The sequence below is a fragment of the Python bivittatus genome, unplaced genomic scaffold, assembly GCF_059951505.1.
Source record: "Python bivittatus isolate LINGU-HERP-01145 unplaced genomic scaffold, Pbiv_v1 ctg000570_np1212, whole genome shotgun sequence".
NCBI lineage: Eukaryota > Metazoa > Chordata > Lepidosauria > Squamata > Pythonidae > Python > Python bivittatus.
The window spans coordinates 22,946,206-22,968,111 of record NW_028277097.1 but is presented as its reverse complement, the minus strand read 5'-3'; the positions used below and the strand labels follow the sequence as shown (position 1 = coordinate 22,968,111).

At 42.6% G+C, this 21,906-nt stretch overlaps 2 protein-coding genes across 4 annotated transcripts in view; one reads left to right on the top strand and one right to left on the bottom strand.

The window, feature by feature from the left end:
* UBAP2 (ubiquitin associated protein 2) overlaps window positions 1–21,906 on the top strand; it is a 93,498-nt gene that overhangs the window by 61,977 nt on the left and 9,615 nt on the right. For 2 of the 3 annotated variants that reach the window (XM_088152711.1, XM_088152713.1), the window contains 9 exons: window positions 4,171–4,378; window positions 6,070–6,109; window positions 7,147–7,324; window positions 7,950–7,998; window positions 9,517–9,697; window positions 12,271–12,362; window positions 13,394–13,444; window positions 20,803–20,881; window positions 21,607–21,821. In XM_088152711.1, coding sequence (XP_088008837.1) covers window positions 4,171–4,378; window positions 6,070–6,109; window positions 7,147–7,324; window positions 7,950–7,998; window positions 9,517–9,697; window positions 12,271–12,362; window positions 13,394–13,444; window positions 20,803–20,881; window positions 21,607–21,821 — 1,093 coding nt within the window. The remainder of the gene's footprint in view (window positions 1–4,170; window positions 4,379–6,069; window positions 6,110–7,146; window positions 7,325–7,949; window positions 7,999–9,516; window positions 9,698–12,270; window positions 12,363–13,393; window positions 13,445–20,802; window positions 20,882–21,606; window positions 21,822–21,906) is intronic. The other variant, XM_088152712.1, reaches the window with a different exon arrangement.
* On the bottom strand, window positions 16,276–18,070 carry LOC148214340 (interferon type A1/A2-like). The gene is made up of 2 exons (XM_088152989.1): window positions 17,447–18,070; window positions 16,276–16,519 (listed from the first exon to the last, which is right to left on the bottom strand). Exons 1-2 carry the CDS (start codon window positions 17,794–17,796, stop codon window positions 16,276–16,278), a joined length of 594 nt encoding a protein of 197 aa, XP_088009115.1. The 5' UTR covers window positions 17,797–18,070.

Sequence of the window (21,906 nt, the reverse complement as noted above, 5' to 3'; positions counted from 1 at the left end):
CATGTCGTCATCACAATGATGCATGATGTGACTGGCACAAATTATGTCATTTGTGCAGCAGTGTTGCTATGATGACTCTTCTGGGCTCTGACACAGAGCTTATTTGAAATCAGACGATTTGGGAAGCAGGAACTTAAGAGTGATTAAGCTTCTCTCTTAATTCCTGAAAAGACCTACCTAGAAAATCAGGCTGCCAGAAGGGATAAGAGCTGCCAGAAGGCTTGGCGGCATCCATTTCTTCTTGGATGGTGTTGGGACTGAAGTATGGCTTACACAAGATGGCATGCTGGGAAAAAGGAAGCAGGGGAGAAAAACAACTACATAAAATGAGCTTCATCATCTGAAAAATCCAAATAGTGGTAGTCCACAAAGTAAAAATATGAAACGAAAGCTAAATACATAATAAGGCAATAACAGGATTAAGAGCACTCTCCCACCCAAGCTTAGGGTAGCCATGACGCTATTCCCCTTTTGGAAAGCATTAAAGATCTGGCTGTTTTCCCAGGCATGGGGGTTGGGAGAATAATTGAGCCCAGGCTGGTGGTGTATGGTGTTTTCATCAGCCCCTTTGTGTTTTAGTTGGTTGTGAAATGTGAGATGGACAGTTATATAAATCAATTTAAATAAACAAATAAGAACAAATGAAAAATGTGTAAAAGATTTAAAAGAACTCTAACCCCTGAAATGTTTAGTCAGAAAAGATGTTACAAAAAGCACAAAAGTCTGAAAAGTAGGCCAGAGGCTTCAGCTGTGAGATCTGCAGTTTAATATTCAGTCTCAAGAGGCAGATCGAATGCACTGAGGCAGAGGGATTATAACAGTGGTGCCTGGATACTCTAACATTCAGGAAATTTGTTGATTGATTTGCATGTTTTCAGAGTGTGAATCATAGCAGTGCTATAAAGGAGAATGCACTGGATGGAAATTTGCAGGACCTCAGTTGCTGTGTGGTGTGGTCTTGCTCTCACACATCAACACCCTTGAAACGGAGTGATTTAGAAGTCTTGTTTGAAATAAAGTGCAAATACATTAATCTGTATTCTGATTAAGAAGCAGATTTGTGTGTGTCGGAAATACTCTTGTGAGTATTTCTGGTGAGAATTGCTGTTTAATTTGCAGAAAAGCCAGTCATCTTTTTGCAGGGGAGGGGCAAGAAGAACCTGTCAATTCCTGTTAGGCTACCTCATCATGACGGGCGGGTGGGGGGCACTGTCCCTGGAAGGGATGAGTGAAAAACACGAGAAGTATCTACCAAGAGCATAGATTCCCAGCAAGGTCACCCAAGGCGTGAAGGTCATCCCAGCTGCCCAGTTAAAGCAAGCAGGCACCTATACTGGGCAGCAGTGATATAGGAAGATGCTGGAGGTAGATGATCACTTTTGTGACAATGACAAAGGCATCATTTCATAATGTTCGGGAGAAGACAATGGTAAACCACTGCTGTATTTTACCAAGAAAACCACATGGATAGAAAATAGTATAGATAGATAGAAAAAGTGATCAACAATATAGCGCTGGATGATGGCCCCTCTGGTCGGATGGTGCTCAACGTGCTACCGAGAATCTTTCAGAATACTGATGGTGTGTTTATGATATGGGTAAATTAAAACCTTCGGGACATCTAGTTGTTGATGTGGCCGTGCAGGAAAGAGAGTCTGAAGCTGCAAAGACAGAATTACGGTGGGAACATGGAACGTAAGAAGCATGAACAAGGGAAAGCTCAACACAGGGAAAGACGAATCAGCTACATATTGACATCCTAGGCATCGGTGAATTGAGGTGGATTGGAAGTGGACGCTTTCAGTCAGAAGATCACACTGTTGGCTTTTCTGTCTATGAAAAACAAAGGACTGGTGTTGCTTTCATAGTCAGGAAAGGTATAGCAAGAACTGTACTTGGTTACAGTGCAGTCAATGACCAAATAATATCAATTAGACTTTGTGGACAACCCTTTAATATAACGGTTACCCAAAATTTGCAGCATAACTACTTTTATGGCCAAATTCAATCTGAAATTGGCAGAACATGCAAACAAGCAATACTGCTTGTGGTTGGAGACTAGAATATCAAAGCTGGAAATAGTAGGAAGGCAAATGTAATTGGACTGTATGTCCTAAGAAATAGAAATGAAACGAGAGAACATCATATCAGTTTCTGCCAATCCAGTGATTCCTTCATTGCTTACAGAGTCTTCAAAAACCAAGACATTGCCCATATGTAAGGGTATCATTAGATGGAGCACACAGAAATCCAGTTGACTATATTATTGGCACAAGGAAGTGGAATAGTTCAGTTATAACAGCAAAGACATGGCCAGGGGCTAATTGTAGAATGGATCATGAACTGCTTGTGTGGAAGTTCCAAGTTAAACTTAAGTGGAAAAAAAGAGGCCAGCCTGTTTCCTGATATGATCACACACCAGATCTGGTGTTCCTGTCGGAGCAGTGGCTGTCTGATTTTGATTGATTGAAACACCTGACCCCAATTTCCCCTTCAAATGAACTGATCATCTTAGAGGTTCACATACTTTTGCCACACACAAATATGTAGCTTTGAATTATTTTCCTCAATAAATAAATGAACAAGTATAATATTTTTGACTCATCTCTTTAATTGGGTTCTTTTTATCTGCTTTAGGAATTGTGTGGAGAACAGATTTTTTTTGGGGGGGGGGCTTCAAGTCAGTGTTGACTCCTGGTGACTACCTGAACAAGTCCCTGCAGTTTTCTTGGCAAGATTTTGGAAGTGGTTTGCCATTGCCTCCTTCCTAGGGTGAGAGAAAGAGACTGGCCCAAGGTCGCCCAGCTGGTTTTGTGCCTCAGGCGGTACTAGAACTCACAGCTTCCTAGTTTCTTGCCTGGTGCCTTAACCACTACACCAAACTGGCTCTCATATTTATGAAGAAATACTGAAAATTCAAAAGGGTTCACAAATATTTAAGCACCACTGTAGAACAAATACAACCAGTGTTCTCTCCCAAGGCACAAATGACCAGGCTCAAATTATCATAGTTTGGACACATTTTGCAAAGAAAAGTCAGTAATCTTAGGAAAGGTGGAAGAAAAGTGAAGAAGAGGACATCCAGCAGTAAGATGGATGGACTCAATTACAGCGATGATGGGGGCAAGGCTTGGATGGGCACGTGGGGGATAGAACATCCTAAAGAATGTCTGTGTATGTGGTCATTAAGAGTCAACCCTGACTTGATAGCACATGAGTCTTGGATTTGGCCATAAATCTATCTGACAAGCAGTCAGCATGATCAGCCAGATGTTTCTGGGAAGCTCATAAAACAGGGTATGTTGAATGGAAGACGCCCTCCCTCAGCAGCAGCTTGTCCCTAATATCTACGTTGCCCCTTAGCACAGATGAGTAAATGATCTTGGCTAATAGGCTCAGAGTTGACCTCCTCTGATTCTAATAGAACCTTCTCAACACTACAACGTGTGACTCTCCGAGCCTTGAGAATCCTCTCCACAGACCCTCTAGAGTGGCCACCAAACTATCATGTCCCTTGTGACAGAAGGGCAAAAGGGGAAAATGCACATGGGAGTAAGCATAGTAACAATATTTGCTTATGTATCTTTAATATAATAATAAGTGAAACAGTAGCCTTCATTTCGTTTGATTTGTGGCTTCCAGCCATTTAAAGGCTAAGAACATCTCTGAGGTGTACCTGAAATTTACATTCCAGACTGAAAGGGGATTTCCAAATATTAGGGCAGAGCAGTAAGTAACATTACACAACACATAACATAGCTTTCTTTTGGCATTAATTTCAAGACTGAGAAGTCCTGATCCTGGTTCTAATGTTGCTTCCGAAGGATAAAAATATATCTGTCCTCACCCTTTGTATAACTTCTTTTTATGTTTTGAATATGGTGCTGATGTGAAAAACCCAGGGTACCGCCATTGACTCTGACAGCCATGGGGGAAGAACATTGTTAATAAACTGCTGGGTTTCCTTGAAGTTTTGGCTTTGCCTGCACTCTGGCAAGACTCAAACCTCTCGTAAGGCCACTTGATCTTTGAGTTCTGGAAATGTTTGGCCAAGATTTTTCCTGTTAACATATTCCGTGCTGTATATCCATTTTAGCATAGTTGGTTAGTTGCATAGTGAATCCTGAATAAACCTTGACCACGACAATAAATGGCTTTTACTTTTTTCAGTGAACCTTTGAATACCTCTTTGCCAATGTCCAATACAGTACAGGAGTCCACCTATACCACCCCTGTCATCACATCCAGCCTGACCTGCTCTTCCCAGAGCACTAGCCTTGTAACGGCAACTTCCTCCTACGACCAGGCCTCTGTGCATAACAGGATGACATACCAAAGTTCGGTGCCTCCGTCAGAACCTGCCTCAGCTGCTGTCATGGTAAGTGTGCTCACTGCGACACCACTGATGGCCATCGATTGTCATTGGGGGACTTCTCAGAGGAGGGTGCTTGTTGCCTTCTGATGAACTTCACAACTGTTGATTTGTATTTAGTTGTTAAGGTGTTTTTATGCCCCTTCAGCTGCCAAGCACTAAACAGCTTACAAGCAACAACATACAATATACGGTAATCAAGAAAATTATCGATGTTTCAAAGATAAAAGATACAGCCAGCAATTATAATATTACAGTCATAAAACCATGATGCCTTATATCGTCAAGTAACCAGATTCATCCCAAATTCAGATACTTCTACCCATTCTTGCCTCAGTCATATGGGTGCTGTGTCTAAGAATCAATTTTTTTCTTCCTTATACTGTTGGTTGAAATTTTGATCACTTGCTCCATTGGTATGTACTAGCTGATACACAATATGAATATTCAAATTGTGTATATGTGTTTATGTGGCCAGTTATCCTTATAACAACTCTGCACTTAAATATCTACTGCCATTCAGTAAGTTGATTAGATTCCTCAGGCATCATCTAACAGCCAGAAGCATTCCTTGCTTGAACTATAGTTTTTAACCCCCCCCAAAAAAGTTATAAGCAGATGCTACCTGTCTGCTGTGCCACTTCTCAGTAACTGCCCCCCTCCCCCCAAATCTGAAACAGTTATATTAACAAAAATGCATAGGGTGTATAATTATCCTATGAAAACTGCAAAATTTGACAACATTTGAACAAGGTCTGCCTTGCCTTCCATTACAAGTTGTTCTCATTACCACAAACTCGGTTCCTTTAGTTTGGCTACATATGAATACCATATGAATTTCAAAATAAATCTGCAGAAAGATGATGGGTCTTTGGCAACCTTTGCAAATTAACCAACCAAATACTTAGGTCTATACTACCGAGTGCAATCTGTTTCCCTTCCTGGCTGATGAGGCTACAACAGCATAGAAGTCTACCCTAATAGCAGGAGAACTCTGATCATGAAGATACTGAAGCAGAGGATAGCTTCTTCCTTTCAGGATTGGTCATCAACAGCCAAGGGTCCAGCAGACAAGAAATATGCCACACATAGGCAAGCGATGGCTGCAGTGAAGGCCTCAGAAAGGATGTCCAGGCAGAATCTATCCATGTAGTCATTTAGAGTCAACCCTGACTTAATGGCACTTAATCTATCAGTCTATTTGATTTATTCTGTTTTTCCACATGCCAAGGAAGATTCATTCAGGAAACCTGACAAGCAAGATAGGAATATGTGGCCTCTTCCACCGTAATTCCTGGTAGCTGGTGTTTAGGTTCTGTGGCCTTTGATTCTGCAGATTGTCCACAGATTTTGAGAGGAAGAGCTATTGATAGCCCTCTTCTGCATCTAAATCAAGATTGCCACATGCTCCATACCCACAGTTGCATTCGGTGTTGTTAAGGCATTTCCTTTTCAGTGGATCAAATCAGATCTCCCCACCTTCAGCTTCAGTCAAGTTCCAAAACTCTGAGAAAGGGAGAAGAAAACTCCATATTTTATACTCCGTGATTAATTTTGAATCCTTTCCTTGTTACATTAACTGAAATTAACTTTTGGAGAGGAATCACAATGAACACATGAGGACCATTTGATATACTTTTTTTTTTTGCTTTAATTTTGGATAAGAACCCCCACTAATTCCTTCCTTTGACTTTCAGAATGGGCACAACAGTGTTCGAATACAGCCAGCTCTTGACAGTAAGTAGATGAAACCTTAGCGCTGTAGTTAAGACTTTCAGTGGCTGTGCTTCTCTGTGTAATCTACACCTGTGTTTTTTCCTTGCTTTGGCAAGCAGGTGGGGTGATTTGCCTCACAGATCTCTCCCCCCAACAGTTGACCGTTGAGTGTCTCCATTTATTTATTTATTAACATGTAGTTGTACTGCTTCCAAAATATTAAAAGCTAATTGTGAAGATTGCCACATGTTGCAATATTGTTGTAGGCTAGCAGCTGACATTTTCAGTGTGGTTGAATTTTATATGTAGTGTTTTCCCTCTCCCCATTTAGCTTAAAATGCCTTCAGAATGGCTCACAGTAGAACAAAAACATAGTCCATGTCCCCACCTCCCCTTCCCTCCCCCCGGCTGTAGCTTACTGTTTAAATTACAGCTCAAATCTTTTATTCCTTCACAGGATCCATGTTGCTCTTCCCCAGCCAGGTTCTTCCTCACCCTGAATATTGGATTTTGTTTTCTCCAAAACTGCTGAATTCCAAGCAGGAGAAAGCAGTTTTAGTACCCTAGAAATCAGAAGCAGCAAGTGAACTTTCTATCCCTTATCTCCTTAAAATAGTTGTGTTTTGAATGGTGGTGTGTCTTCATTCAATAAATCAATAATAACGATGGTGGCATAGACTGTCTTGCAGCTTTATTTGGTTTTTTTTCACCAAGAAGGGATGAAACTATTTCGCCTGTGCAACTTTTAATTACAGAGAAGTCTCACTGCAGTATGGCTCAATCATTCTCTTCTGCTTCCACCTGGAAGTAGCTTGGATAGACAGGTCTAGTGAAAGGGCACCTGAGCTCGGTGAGAGGGAATTGTACCGTAGCAGAAACACACTTCCTAAAAAAAAAAAAAAAAACTAATGCAGGCCCAAGTCCTTATTGGCACAAATGATTGGATATGTTTCCATTTTTCTCTCCCCACCTCTCTCTCTTGCACAAACACTGTTCAGCCCACAGTCTTGTTTGTGCTGTTTCAACCCTTCTCTGAAAACTGTTTCCCAACTTTTCAGCTACTTCATCAGTTCCCACATCAAAGCCGGAAACCTCTCCTCCATCACTACCTGCCAAAGGTTCTTCGTTGCCAAGCACCACGGCTGCCACTTCCTTGCTTCTGCCTTCGGCACCACCTCATACAGCAGCACTTCCATCGAATGACTTGGCCAACAGCTCCCTCTCCCAGTTAAGCAGGTACGGTAGAAGATACGGGGTGAGGTTTTTGTGGGCAATAGCTGTGTGAGCGGGAGACTTAGCGGCCAGCTCCATGGAGATCCCTTCAGTTTCCTGAACACTCCAGACCATGCAGACATACAAGTTAGCTTATGTCATTGATCAGGGTCCCATCCTGCTAAGGCTCAGGATGGAAAATGAATCAGAGAACTACCCCCTTTTCTTGGTTGGCCTGGTACTAGCGAGAAGAACAAGGAAGAAGAAGGCCTTAACCGCTTCCTCAGCCTAGGGGCCCCCAGAATCCTCAGCAATGGCCCTGTTGGCTGGGGAAGTTCTGGCAAGTGAAGCACATGCAACAGGAAAGGGCTAGATTGGGAAGGAGTTGGTGATTAATTCTTTGGAGGTCTTGGCCAGCAATATTGAACCCATAAAGCTTCAGTAGCTTGACCTTTCACAATGTAGGTAGACCTTTGTGGGGTGGTTTTCTTGTAATGGTTTCTTCTCAGGAGAGGCCTGAACCTCTTGAGCTGACACTCTCCACAGGATTGTTGACTTTGAGGGAGACCAGAGACAGGAATGTTTTATGAGATGCTTAGATAAGAATCGACTGCATGTAAAATAACTCTTGTCCTTGGTTTTTGCTCAGTTCTCTCTCAGATCATCAAAGCAGCCTCTCTTCTGCCTCACCACATTCGGTGAGTTCTCTCCATATAGTGGTAGACTGCTCTTTGGTCAGAATGTTTGAAGTATCCTGTTTAATTTCACAGAAAGCGAATGTCTTTGTGGTGTCTTAAATCACACTTTAGGGTAAAACTTACCTCTTGCTACTAAAACACAGTTCTATTGTGTTGTTTTAAAACAGGCAAAAATCATACTAAAATATTGCTAAGTTAGCTTACCACAACAGCTTAGCATTCAAATGATCAGTGCAAGTTTAAGTATATTGCTTTGTCTATTTGAATCATATGTATTTACAGGAAAGAATCTGTGGTTCCCCTTTTGGATAGCTGACATGTTTTTAGCATCATTTATACTCTCCCAGATTTATTCTGAATTTGTTCATATCTCATGCTTGACAGATATTTATGAGCAAATTAATGTGAGATAACAACAACTTCTCCCCCAAATCATAAAATATGTTTACGTCTTAACATCTTTATTGACATTTATTTTCCCTGAAATAGATTTCCATCTATCTGTTCAGGGATGCCTTTAACTGCTTTTCTGTCACTTTTCAGAGCAGTGTTTCTCAACCTTGGCGACTTGAAGATGTATGGACTTCAACTCCCAGAATTCCATACATATTCCCCTGTTTAAGATCCAAAAGAGGAATTTATGACTCTAACATTCCTCATTTTATGGCTTTTCCTGGTTCCAAGTTCCACTGATCTATTGTGTCACTAAGTAGGAGGGGTCAGAGTTGGAGCAAGAAATGTACGCTGCTTTCTATCAGACTCATTGTTAGCGTCTTATTTGTTTCATTGACTAACAACCAGATGATTTTCTGCACTGAGTCACAAATACTCTTATCCTAACAATTAACTTGTGCAACTGAGCTTTTTTATCATGATCTCAAAAGCTGCTAAATGAATTTTGTTTCATGATGAAAACCAATGCCTTCCTTTAGACTAGATATTGAGAAAATTGCCCTTCAAGAACTCTGTGTTATGTGCCCAGACAGTTGCTTCTGTGGGCTAACAAATTCCCCTTCCTTGTTGAGCTTCAAGGTGTGGCGCTTCCTACACAGCAAAGGGGACATTACTGAAAGAAAAAAGTATTTTTATTTTTGAAGGATTAGAATTGTAGAAACTTTAACTCAGAGGGCAGTGGTTCGATAGGAGGAACATTCGAGACCTGGGCTTGAAATCAGTTGGCAGCAGAAATTCTGTGATCTTGGAACTGGATGTCAAAATTAGAGGCTGGTGGCAATTGGCCAAACTTGGTATTGTGCCTAAAGCAAAGCTCCGAAATGCTTAGGAGAAGTTTATACAGTACATTAATTTTTTTTTTAAGTGGCTGCTCCAGTTCCCACCTTCCCACCCTTAATGCCTCCCCAAATCTGAAAAAACAGGCCAAGACCAAGCTTCAAAAACGTACCAGTCAAATGCAAGCCTTTGTCACTTGTGTGTCATTTGTTGATGAAGCTTACATTTTCATTGGTGCAGTGCCCTTTGTCCAGTTTTTAACCTCATGTGTTTGCTTTTTCTTTCCAGCACAGTAGTGTTGAGAATGCCGCTGCACTCCCGCCCTCCAACACCTTTTCAGTTGCTTCAACCGTGGCCACCACCTCTTCGGCCACCAGCATGGCCAGCACTACCAACAGCCTAGGCCTGAATGCGACCAGCGTCTCTCTGCCAATTCCCACCACACGGGCAGCTCCCTTAGTGTCTTCAGGTTCGCAATATTAACAGATCCCATGGATATAGCAAGAGAGGACTTCAGCCTGCAGGTCTGCCCATTGGGGACCTCTTAACGGCATTGAAAAAATTATGCCTTTTCTGAAAGACTGCCTTTTTAAAAAGCATGCTTTGCACATGGCCTATGAATAAAAGTTGCCTGGCTTTTTAATGCGTGGAAATATTTGATGGAGAAATTCTTACATGTAAGGGTTAACTAGCAACCATAAACAAGCGTATCCTCACAATTGTGAGAAAGCAGAATGGAATCCATATTATTCCAATTCTCTTGCTAGAATATTTCCATTTATTTGAAAAATTAATCATGGAAATAGAATTATGTTCATAACTAAGTTATTGGTGATAGAACTTCCAGTTTTTTGTTAGCATAATCTACCCAGAACTTTGTTTTCCTTCTTGGGAAGTAAGCAGTTCTGCTTGGTTCTCCACGTTGCATGGGTACAGGTATGCCTGGGGCCAAGTATTTGCTCTGATAATGGGCAGAAAGTGGCAAGGGATAGAATGCGGGCTGCCAGTATATGGTTTATATCAGAAGATGTCTGTGTTGATTAGAGTTCCCATAAGCAGAGAAGGTTTTTTTGCACAGTCTTTCATCTTCATTATGAAGCTGTGGCAGCTTTTTGCCAGAATTATTGCTTCTTCAGTTTTAACATGGTGGACTTTCTTTTCAGCAAAATCCATCTACCTCTATTGATTTTGATAATTTTCAGTTAATATTAGTGAAACGTGCAAGCAGTATTCTCAGTCGTCCAAATTTCAAGTATATTTTCTTTCCCAAAATACATTTGTTTTTCTCTAGGGCACATTTCAGTACCGTTTCAATCACATTTCGGGTTGGGATTTAGTATTAAGACAGCCTTGGTCATGCTTGTTAATGACCTGTGGCAGATGCCTACTGATCATGGTATCCTGAGCTGGCTCTCGGGACTGGAGATGGCACTATATTCAGTCAATGATGGCTGGGGGTGAGGGAGATCGTTGCCTAGGCCCCTCCTCTGTGGGTGCTGCAGGGATCTACTCTCTCTCCCCTCTTATTCAACATCTACATGAAACCACTGGGTGAGGTCATCCACCTCTTTGGGGTTCAGCATCATCAGTATGCTGATGATACCTAATTATATATTTTGACCCCGGGCCAGCCAGGTGAGGCTGTTGAGGTTCTGTCTCAGTGCTTGGAGGCTCTGCAGGTTTGGAAGGGGAGGAACCATGTCTGAGTGAAACCTACCAAGGCCAAGTGGCTGTGGGTGTTTGGGCCAACCAGGTCTGGGGACATTCTGTCTCTGATCTTGGATGGAGTAGCACTTCCTCATTCGTGAATGAAGCCCAATCTGGGGTTCTTCCTGGACTCACAGCTGCTTGATGGGCAGGTAGCAGCTGTGGCCAGGAAGGCCTTTGCACAGTTTTGCTTGGTGTGCCAGTTGCACCCCTTCCTCGATTGGAAGGCCCTTCAGAAACCAACTCATGTCCTGGTCACCTTGTGGCTTGGCTACTGCAATGCATTCTATGTGGGGATGCCCTTGAAAACCACCCAGAAGCTTTAACTGGTCCAGACTGCAGTAGCGTGGGCAGTGAAGGGCATGCCCTGGTATGCCCATGTAAAACTTCTGCTCCGTGACTTGCGCTGATTGCCAGTTTTCTTCCAGGTGTGATCCAAGGAGCTGGACAAGGTTCTTGAGGAACTGGCTACCTCCCCAAGTCTCTGCCCAGCTGCTTGGATCAGGCAGAGTTGGCCTGTTGCAGGTTCCTTCAGTTAAACAATGCCCATCTATTGGGACTCAGGAAGCACACCTTCTCTATCATAGTGCCTGCCCTCTGGAATGAGGTTCCCCCCAAGATCCAGGTGGCATCTTGGCTTTTGGCTAGGATGGGTGTAGCCCCTTTTGACGAGTGGGTGTGTGTTTGCTCCTGCCCTGTTTCTCCATCTTTGCTGCTTTTATTGCCATTTTGTTTTTATAATTTTATAATTTTCATGTTTTCTGCTGAACCACAGAGTTATTGGGAATTGGGTGGTACCCAAATTGAATAAAATAATTTCATAGTGCATAACCAAATTCCATTATCTTTAGCTATAATTTTAGCAACAGAATCCCCCACAATAAATGCTTTTTGATAATGATAAAGGCACCAGATGGATGTAACTTTCTATTGCCAGTTCAAAGGTAGTGTGCTTCCTTTTATGCTAGAGAAAAGATCTCCAGCATGCATCAGATAACCCCCCTCCCCCAGTTGGACCCCTGAGAAATACAGCCTCTCAGTAGCTCTCAAATTGTGTGCAGTGATCCCAGAAGACTACTACTACTAGTCAGAGGAAAGAGCATAACAGGAGGCAGCAGTGAGGGGAAGATAAATCTGGTAGGGCAGGCTTGTGAGAACCAAGGTGGCCCACTGGGTCTCTTCACACTCCCGTCTCTTCTCCATTGTACCCTTTGTCATGATCAGGGGTAGCGCCAGGCCTTTTCAAAGGCAGGATCTCACAGCTTGGTGCCTTGTGGCTCTTCTTTTTCCATTTGGTAATAGTGTGTTTTTAAAGGCATTTCTTTTGGTTCACAGGCAAAGCACCCCCCAACTTGCCCCAAGGTGTACCACCCTTGTTACATAACCAGTATTTTGTGGGACCTGGAGGACTTCTGCCTGCCTACCCAGTAAGCCATTTCCTTGTGCCTCCCTCCTTTGCCTTGGCTGCTGTCTCTGTCAAACAAGCCGTGGGGGAGGGCTTTGGGCTGGTGGTGGATCACCCCAGGTCATATCATTTCCTTACCACTCAGTTGTGAAGATCCTAGCCAAATTGGGCTATGGGGTTTGCAGGTGAAGGCCCAGTCTCATGCCCCATTAGATCCATCCTGAACCTCAGGTATAAGGCTCCATGGTTTGCCCTGTAACTGAAGGTTAATGTACTTTGGCATGGCTTTTGCCATAGTAAGTAAGTAGAGTCCATTGGGTTGATATTTCTATTGGTTTAGGATGTGGGTGTATGTATGTATGTATGTATGTATGTATGTATGTATGTATGTATCGATTGATCGAGAGATAGATAGCAACACTCCTAAGAGATGTTATGAATTGAATCTGGAGACAAGAGTAGTGCAGTTGTAACCCTGTCTTTGGATTGTACCCCTGTAGAATCCATAGACCGAGCAAGGAAGAGGAAGCCATAAGTTTACAAGTTGTTCCTGGCCTGAATCTTTTTGGGCAGTCCAGGGTCAACCCAGAATTTAATTGATTTGCAGCAGCAATATAGGGATACTCGTCCACTGTTTCCTTTTATAATGGTGTGGGAAAATAATGCATGTGAATTTCTTTGAGCACTCAACTTTATAAAAGTGCTAACCAAGTATAATGTCATTACAGTACAACAAGGTGCATTGCTTTGTGATCAAAAACGGAGTGTACAGTCTAACGTTTGAACAGGCTGGGCCTAAAAGAGTAGCAGTTCTTAAAATGGTTGCTCTTTACCAGCCTTCCCCAATGTTGCCCAAAATTTCCAGCCAGTATGCTGACTGGGAATAACGGGGATTGCAACCCAGCATTATCTGGGAGATGCCAGGTGCTATTGCTGTTAGTCCCTGGTTTATATACAAACCCTGGATTGAAGGCAAAGATCTTTCCTGGTTAGATGATATCATGAAAGGTGTCTTAATCTTGTGGTGTGTTGTGTGTTTTTCCTGTCTTTAAGCAGATTTATGGTTATGATGATCTTCAAATGCTCCAATCCAGGCTGCCTATGGTAAGTAGCGTTTTCTAGCGGTGTTTTTCTCACATTTATGGAGCCTTTAAATGTATACGAGGTATGACTCGGAAAGTGGCATCTAAGATTCAACACTCCTGTTTCTTTAATTGCAAAAGCAAGGGCACGCTTCCAGCCCTTGCAGTTCCTCTAGTTTTCAATAAAAGCTTAGAAATTGGAGAGGGAGGTGGTCACGGTTGCTATCAGTCACAAGATTTCTTTTCACACTGCATGACTACTGTATCCTGACCTGCACGTACCGTGTTCTCCTTCTCGCCAGAAGGTTGGTAAAGAAGAGATGGTGTGTCGCACAGTTATATTCTCAGGCTCTTGTTTCGTTCAGGTACATTTATTGGGGTACCAGCATTTGCACAAGGAAGCATTTACTGAAGATCTTTCTTGCCTCATTTTTTTCCCGTGCAGTACCAGTGAGGTTCAGTTCTTTGTTTTGACAAGGCTGCAGTGTAACAAGGTCATCTCCAGTACTCCATTGATCTGTCAAGGAAGGCTCTTGGAATAAACCCATTTTTGTGTCTCTGAAGGGTCTCTTCCGTCTGTTCTGTGCTGTGTTGTGTTCGTTTACCATAGAACGCACAGGGTAAATGAATAGGCAAGGATTGCTCTTTTGTTGAAAGAAAAAATAAACAGAATTGGAGGAGGAAATCTCCAATTAAATTGACTTCAGTAGCCCTCATAAGTGGTTTAATCCACTTACTAATTTGGAATACAGCACAAAATTTTTTGAAGTTTTTTTCATTTAAAAACCTTTAAAAATACTTTAGATGGATTTATGATTTAGCTTAAGTTTATTTAACAAGCAGACCATTGCTTGGCTCAACATGAATCTATTTTGTAGGTGGGTTTTAAAAAATATTTGCCCAATCCTGCACATCTAGATGGTTTGTTTCTTGCTAAAAACCACCAGGAAATGGAGAGCTGCCTGATCCCCTGTTAGATCCAGATCTGGTCTGAAGCAGGATTGCTTTAGGTAGTTTTCAATCTGGAGAACTGATAGAGAAGGACGTTCTTGGATCATTGGCAGAAGCATTATTCTTTTGAGATTTCTTCATCAGTTCTTTGTGAAATCATAAGAAATAAGATTCCTCATTGGTAATGGGTGCCTTTCTCTATAACCCATGAAGTTCTATGTTGATTTGTTGCTGCTTTCTACTAGGTGCAGTGCTATAAAGTCTGTTTCATGTTGTTATGAAATCACTGATATCCAAATCTGTTTTTTTAATAATTTATATAATCCAGCTTTGATAGTAAGCTTCTTTTGGAACAAATATTTGAATGGTCTTATGAACTAGTTGAGGATCAGTATTAAAACTGACTGCAGCCAAACTAGAATAGTTGTTTTGCTTATAGCCCCTTCACTCACATTAAAAACTTGCCAGCATTCTTCACAAATTAGTAATTTCCCCTTTAGTTAATGTAACATGTTTTACATGGATGTGTCCTTGCAGATTCTTTGGAAGCCTTAGTTACTGTAAAGCAGGGTTTCTCAACCATGGCCACTTTAAGATGAGTGGACTTCAACTCCCAGAATTCCTTAGCGTGGCTAGGGAATTCTGGGAGTTGAAGTCCACTCATCTTAAAGTGGCCACGGTTGAGAAACACTGGTGTAGAGTATGTCTTTGGACCGTGAAAGCAAATAATTTTAAAATTTGGCTGGCATCCGAGATTTCAGTCAATGTGAAATGCGCTGAATGCACTGAAAGCCTCAGATCAGCCTTCTCCAGCCAGGTGCCCCAGTTGGGCTAGGGAGTTGAAGTCCAACCAATGTGGAAAACAGCAGAATAGGAAGGCAGGCCAGTGGCCTGCACACCCCTGGGAATGCCTTTCCACTTACGCACCTTCCCTTTCATAGAAATCATTGAGAGGCCTGAATCCCTGGTCAGATGGCTTGCAGAATTTAATCTAGGGTTTCTAGTGCAGCTGTGCACAGCCGTGGAATAATTTGGGAAGATGGACTTTGGAACATGGGTGGACCACCCACGTCCAGCTCATTAAAGCAGCTGCACAACTTTTAAAGGGCACAAACAAGTGCTGTGTTCATACCCCTACATTTCCTGAGCATTTCCCCATCAAAGCTAAAGCAATGCGCAGCCCTAGTTTCTAGCGTGATATAGTCCCCAACCTTATTTTGAGAGGGGAATCGGTATATTTAGATTCCTAAGGGGGTGTTGTGGCAGTCTTAGCAAATAATTCTCCGTGGCCTACTGGGAGAGTTTTAGCATTGCAAAATGGCTGTGAGTCCCAGTAGACTTATTTTTCCAAAGGTAGATTTATATCCTGCCTTTCCTGCAGGAGCTCAGGACAGCTTACATAGCACTCTCTTGTCCAGAGTTTCCTCAGGTTAAAAGTTACCGGCTGGGCCAAAGTCTTCTTATGTTTCTCCCTGGCAGAGGATAGACTTGAATGTGGGCCTCCCAGCACTTCTACCACTGTGCCACACTGGAAAAACAAAGTGATGTTTCTAAGAACCTAAATCCAGTGGAGGGGCCAAACTTTAAACCACAAAGTGAATATTGAACCCAACTTTCTGTTCCAAAATCCATTTTACAAAAGGCAAAGTGATGATGAGTCTCAGAGACAAATAGTTGGAATAAAATCTGCCTTGAGTCCTGTATAGTTTCTTTTAAAAAACACTTTTATTATAAAACATAGCATGATAAATACATAAATACATAAATACATAAATACATAAATACATAAATACACACATGCAAAATTATTTAATGTACAGTGGATGCAAGTTGGTTCAAGATTGAATCTTTATGCTCCTTGCTTCACCCTGCAGCTTTAATTGTTCCAAATTAAAATGTGCTTTAGTTCTTCATTCTCTTTGTCAGTCTGTCAATATACATGAAATCCATCTGCATTTCATTTCTTACAATCTCCTGAGTGCATGTATCAAGTCCATTCTCTTCAAGGAAATTTCTGATACTGAGGAAGTATTTCTTCAATCCCAGCTTGTATTTCCATTTTTTTTTACTTTTTCCCAGTGTCATTTTTTCTCCTTCGAGGCACCTCTGAATGTTTTCAGCTTGTGCATGCAACATGTTGAGAAACCTAGAATCACAGAATAGTAGGGTTTGAGAGAAATAATTATTTTATTTATTGATTTATCATATTTATATAGCCACCCATCTCACAAAAAAGTGACTCTGGTCAGTGTACAACACTCAATTAAAAAACCCATAAATACATATAAAACAATAATTAAAACTATAAATATTGGGCTCCCCAAGGATCTTGGGTGCCCCAAGGATGGCACGCGCCACACCTTTGCTGCGGGAGCTGCATTGGATCCCAGTTTGCTTCTGGGTCCAATTCAAGGTGTTGGTTATCAGCCCTACATGGCATGGGTCCAGGCTACCTGAGGGACTGTCTCACCCCCATCACATCAACCCATCCCACCTGGTCAGGCAGAGAGGGCATGTTGCGGGCCGCGTCAGGAAGAGAATGTTGGCTGGCAGGGCCCCAGAGGAGAGCCTTCTCTGCCGTTGCTCCGCCCTTTGGAACATTTTCCCCCCAGAGGTGTGCCAGGCCCGTACCCTCCCGGCCTTCCGGAAAGAATTAAAGACCTGGTTCTGCCAGCTTGTGTGGGGCAAGAAGTGTTTTAACCAACCCTGGGGGCGGCTGGCACCCTGATGACGTTTCCTGAGCCTAATAATTTTTAGTTACCCTCAATTATCTTGGAAGATACTTACTATTTATTAGGATAAATTGTTAAATTGTCATATGGTATTTTTAATTAATATTTCTCTTTTCTGTAAACCACCCAGAGTCATTTTCTAATGAGATGGGCGGTGACAAATTTAATATATAAATAAATAAAAATAAAAAACTATAAAAACACAACAGGAGAGGATGATGTTAACCATAGTAAGGGAGCCATTGCAAAATCTCCCTGAATTACCTTTCCTCACCACCTGGATCCTCACCTTTCTGCCTACCCTACTACAGAGATGCCCATATTGAAAAGAAGGGACTGACCTGTTTCGTAGCTTGGCCTCCCAAGCGTTCTCCAGACAATCATCACTTAAGATATTCAAGAATCCGTGAAGCATTTCGAGGATTGTTTTCATGGCAATTTGTGGCTGATGTATTTCTAGAACTGTTGTAGGAAAATTGGAAGTTGGAATCTTCCTTAGACATTCCTGAGGAAGCTTCATGCTCATTCCTTTCAGCAGCTCCACGCTGTGCCGATTAAATCTTTGCTGTTGGAGTTTCAGAAAGTTGCAGTTGAGTGCTGTGACTTGAGCAGACAGCAATAGCACCAGGCAGAGAAGCTCAGTGCGCACATAAGTTGGTGTGGCTGACATGACAGTGTCTGATGCAGCCATTGCTGTGGATTATATGATGAACCCACTCTGTGGTCCAGCAGAGAAATGTTATGGTTTTCCATCCTTCTCCATGCATTTTATAACCCGTGTTTCTTTTCATCATTTTCGTCCGGAATTCCCTTGGTTTCATTTTCACTTTCCAGTTTCTACTTCTGCAGAGTTTTTACCCGTGATGCAACTTTTTATGTGGTGGTGGTCCTTCGATTCTTGCCGCTGATTTCAGCTCTCCTTTTCTTCTTGCACCTCTGGAAATGATACTCCCTACCCACTCCTTCCACCCCAAATACCCCCAGTGCCAACTACAGTAGGGCAGTGAGCTAAGACTGCTGTCACAGGCTGTAAGATACATTGCATGCAGATCAGCACTTAAGTCTTGCAAACCAAAGAGGCACATGTATTTCCTTTAATTGGGGGGCCAACTGATGGAGTTATGGATTTTTAATACACTTTCCTAACAACACGGCTAGCTGTATTTGGTCTCTGGTAGGAGGATGGCCATTGTCCAATATATTTATCCAGTCTATAAGTAGATCAGACTGAATATCCTTTGCTCCTGACACCCCTTCTGTAGCTCCCAGAGTGGTTCCTTTTGTGGGTTTAGGGGTAACTAAAGAACAAAATAGACTTTAGCCATGTTTGACCTTTGATTCCCCTTCCTGCAGCCTCTGGGAGGCCACCTAACTTGCCATGTGGCTTCTGGCTGCCAGGGACTCGCCTACTGTGTGCTAGATTGATCAGACATATAGTTAATAGTTGCTTTCATTTGTATATGTGGTATGTTTCGGTCTTACTAAAGCCTTGGGTGGGCTTTTAAGTCAGCAGCAGTATAAACGGTTCATTTTTTAATGTTCTCAAACTTTCCGCTAGCACTAGCTCAAACAATGGTGTTTCAAGCACTGTTATAAAGACACACTCTGTGGGCCCAAATGGATTCTTTTAAAAATAGGGAATGGTCAAGGGTATGAATTGCTTCCTGAAGGATAAGATAAGGAGGAATAGAGTTGAATGTCATCACCAAGTGTGCTCTCCAAGTGGGGGAAAGGGGTCAACCTGAAGCTGTGGAACAGTATGGGGGAAGATGGTGAGACGCCACAGGTACAACTGCCTACATCTTAAAGAATAATTTCCGAGCACCATCTTATGGACACAGCCCAACAGGAAGGATGAGAACAACTCCAAAGAAGGGTTCCCCAGCCTCAGTCCCATCAAGCAGTCCAGAAGCCGACCATGAACGATGAGAAGTCTGGAAAGGGTAGCACAGCTTTACTGCGGCAACAGCAGGCCTTTTAATACTGTATCCTGGCTAAAAGCCCTATTGAAACAGTTCTTCATTTTTTTTCCCCCAGTGATTGACTTGGCACCAAAGAGCAAAAGTTTTTGTTGGGGTCCACCCTAACCCTTGCCTCGGCTTCCCTGGTCAGGCTGCAGTCTGAAAGCAAGGGAGGTCAACCCCCTTCCCTTCCTTGCAATAGCCTAGCTGCAGCTTCTGACAGAGTCTCCCCATGTCAGTTATTACTTTGCTCCAGGGCCAATTTTCAGTGCCCCACTCTCTCCCCCATTTTGCCCATGCATCTCTTAATAGCAAATTGTTGGGGGATAAAACCTTAACCAATTAAACTAATTTTAAAAAGTGCATCCTGGGTGTAACTCGTGATCTGAGTGTGCAGGAGCTCTATCCCATCCTTTGCTTGGCTTAACAGCGCACGTAGCTTTCAAACCTGCCTCGTGTTGAAGCATCAGGTCCAAGTTCATATCCCAGCAAAATTACAAAAATAGCGTATAAACTGTTTATAGAGGGAAAGGAGAAAAAAATCAGTTGAAGAATGAAATTGGATTGAGTAGCATCTGCAGGGATGTGAACCAGCCACATTCCTAAGGGAGAACATCACAGTGCGTCAATTTCTGACCGAGCTGATAAATTTCCTTTTTCTAGCACGTGCATAGGTAGTCTGGTTGCAGAATTTCATTATCAGGATGTCCGAGAGGAGTTTTTCTTCTAAAGCATTTTTCTTAGCTTCGATATAGATTTCGCTATATAACTTTCAGGCTGTGCTAAACTAAGCCAGAGGCAGCCCCTTTCCCACTGGATGAATTCAGATGGGACAAATGGCAGAACCTGAGTTCAGAACTTCCAGGACTGTAGGATTCATCATCATCATCATCATCAGTCCATTGCAAAAGGCAGCTTTACTAGGAACAGCTTCCATCCTGCGAGGATACCTTTAACACCATCAAACAACCACATCTGCCTATCCCAGGTCCTTGGGAAGGACTCGATAGGAGGATAAAAAGTGCCAGATCCAGTCTAAACATCTGGCTGACTGTGTGACCAACAATAATAATAATAGTTCCACCACCCGAGGAAAACAATAGCAAATCTTTTTCGCTCAAACAAAATTGCCTGATCACAAGATCTGCAGCTTGAGTATAAAGATCAATCATTTTCTTCCAATAAAAGTTGCCATCTTTTAATAACTCATACCACATGCTATTAACACTGGACTTTCTTGGTTCACTTCCAGCACACGTCATTTCCCCCCTTTGTTAAATGGTTTCTTTTTAAAAAAAAAATGTTACCAAGTGAGTCATTATCCATTAAATACTTTGCAGCATTAATTCCTGTGCATTTGTATCTGCTCAGCCCTGGGCCCTTTTTTCCATTCTCTCTCAGAAATTCAAAAGTTGGACTGAAGAGTCAGGCTGAGATACCGAAAACAAAACAGACCCAAAACTGAAAGAGAAAAAGTTTGCTCCAAATATGGGCAAGGAAGTAGTGACCAAATTTTGACCATGTACGTAGAAATGGCTCCTATGTTGGACCGAAGCAGCCAGTTTCATTAAAATAAAATTAATGAAAGGTCTGGACGATACCACCATCTAAATTCATGTTTGCTGCTGCTACTTTTTGCTGATTGCGTGGGTATGTGACTACCCAGAGAGCTGTTAGCTGGTTTCATTGCAATCTGGTTTTAGAAATAAATTGTTCTGATGCTTTCCTTTTTCTAGGATTACTATGGAATTACATTCCCTGCTCCAGCAACCTTGACGGGCAGAGAGGGAGCCCTTGCTAACAACCCTTACTCAGGTGAGGAAGTGTTTGAGTATTGCTGTGGGCCTCCCGTGTCCATGCCACAGTCTCTTGCTTAACTGTTGCATTGATATGGTTACAGCAGTGGGGAGTCCATCACTTTTTATATCTTTTCTGTCAGTCCCCTAGAAGAGAAAAAACTCATGGTCATATTGATACGATCCCCAGGAGCCTCGCTCAACTTGAGAAAAACTAGATTCTTGTAGAGGCTGCTACCACAGGAGTGAAGGCATGCCCAGATCACTGACTTAGGAACAGATTGGGATGGTCTTTCATACTCTCTTCTCTCACTCTGGGTGAATGAATGGTGTGTGCCTCCCATTGTAATCAATGTGCCTTGACCAGTGAACTTCTGGAAAACACCAGGCTGTCAGTAGTCTGGAACTAAGCCCTCTTCTGAACTGGTCTTGTTTTACACATCCTTCTGTTGAATTTTCCAAAGTGTAGAGCCTCAGCAGAGCAGGCAGGAATCAACTTGTTGGGCAGCTGAGAAAGACAGGGACATGTTCCTTCGGGCAGTCACAAGTATCACAGGCTGGACTAGCCAGCAGTCAGAAGGCGCTTGATGGCTCAAATGATGAAAGCACTGGAGATGATTAATAATACTTCTAAGCAAGATTGTGGCTCAAAGCCCAATATGCTCAATCCCCATGAAGAGAAATCACTGTAGTCTTAATGTCTGTCCTGACCCACGTTTTTGTTACTTACTTCTTCCTGTCTAGGTGATGTCACAAAATTTGGCCGTGGAGATTCAGCTTCACCCGCACCTGCAACCACGCTTGCACCGGCTCAGCAGAACCAGACGCAAGCACATCATACAGCTCAGCAACCCTTCCTCAACCCCACATTGCCGCCTGGGTACAGCTACACTGGGTTACCATATTACGCTGGTGTGCCCGGGGTTCCCAGTGCTTTTCAGTACGGTCCCACCATGTTTGTAAGTCTCACGTACCAAACTGTAGTTGGGCATTCTTCCATAACTGTTGGGCCTGACTCACGTGGATCCTGTGAGGGATGCCTCT

What these genes read in the sequence shown, in the direction of transcription:
- LOC148214340 (XM_088152989.1), bottom strand. Translation starts at nt 17,796, where the DNA reads ATGGCTGCATCAGACACTGTCATGTCAGCCACACCAACTTATGTGCGC. An exon ending in GAGGCCAAGCTACGAAACAG is followed by an intron (nt 16,520 to 17,446) that starts GTCAGTCCCTTC and finishes CTGTGATTCTAG; the next exon opens with GTTTCTCAACATGTTGCATG.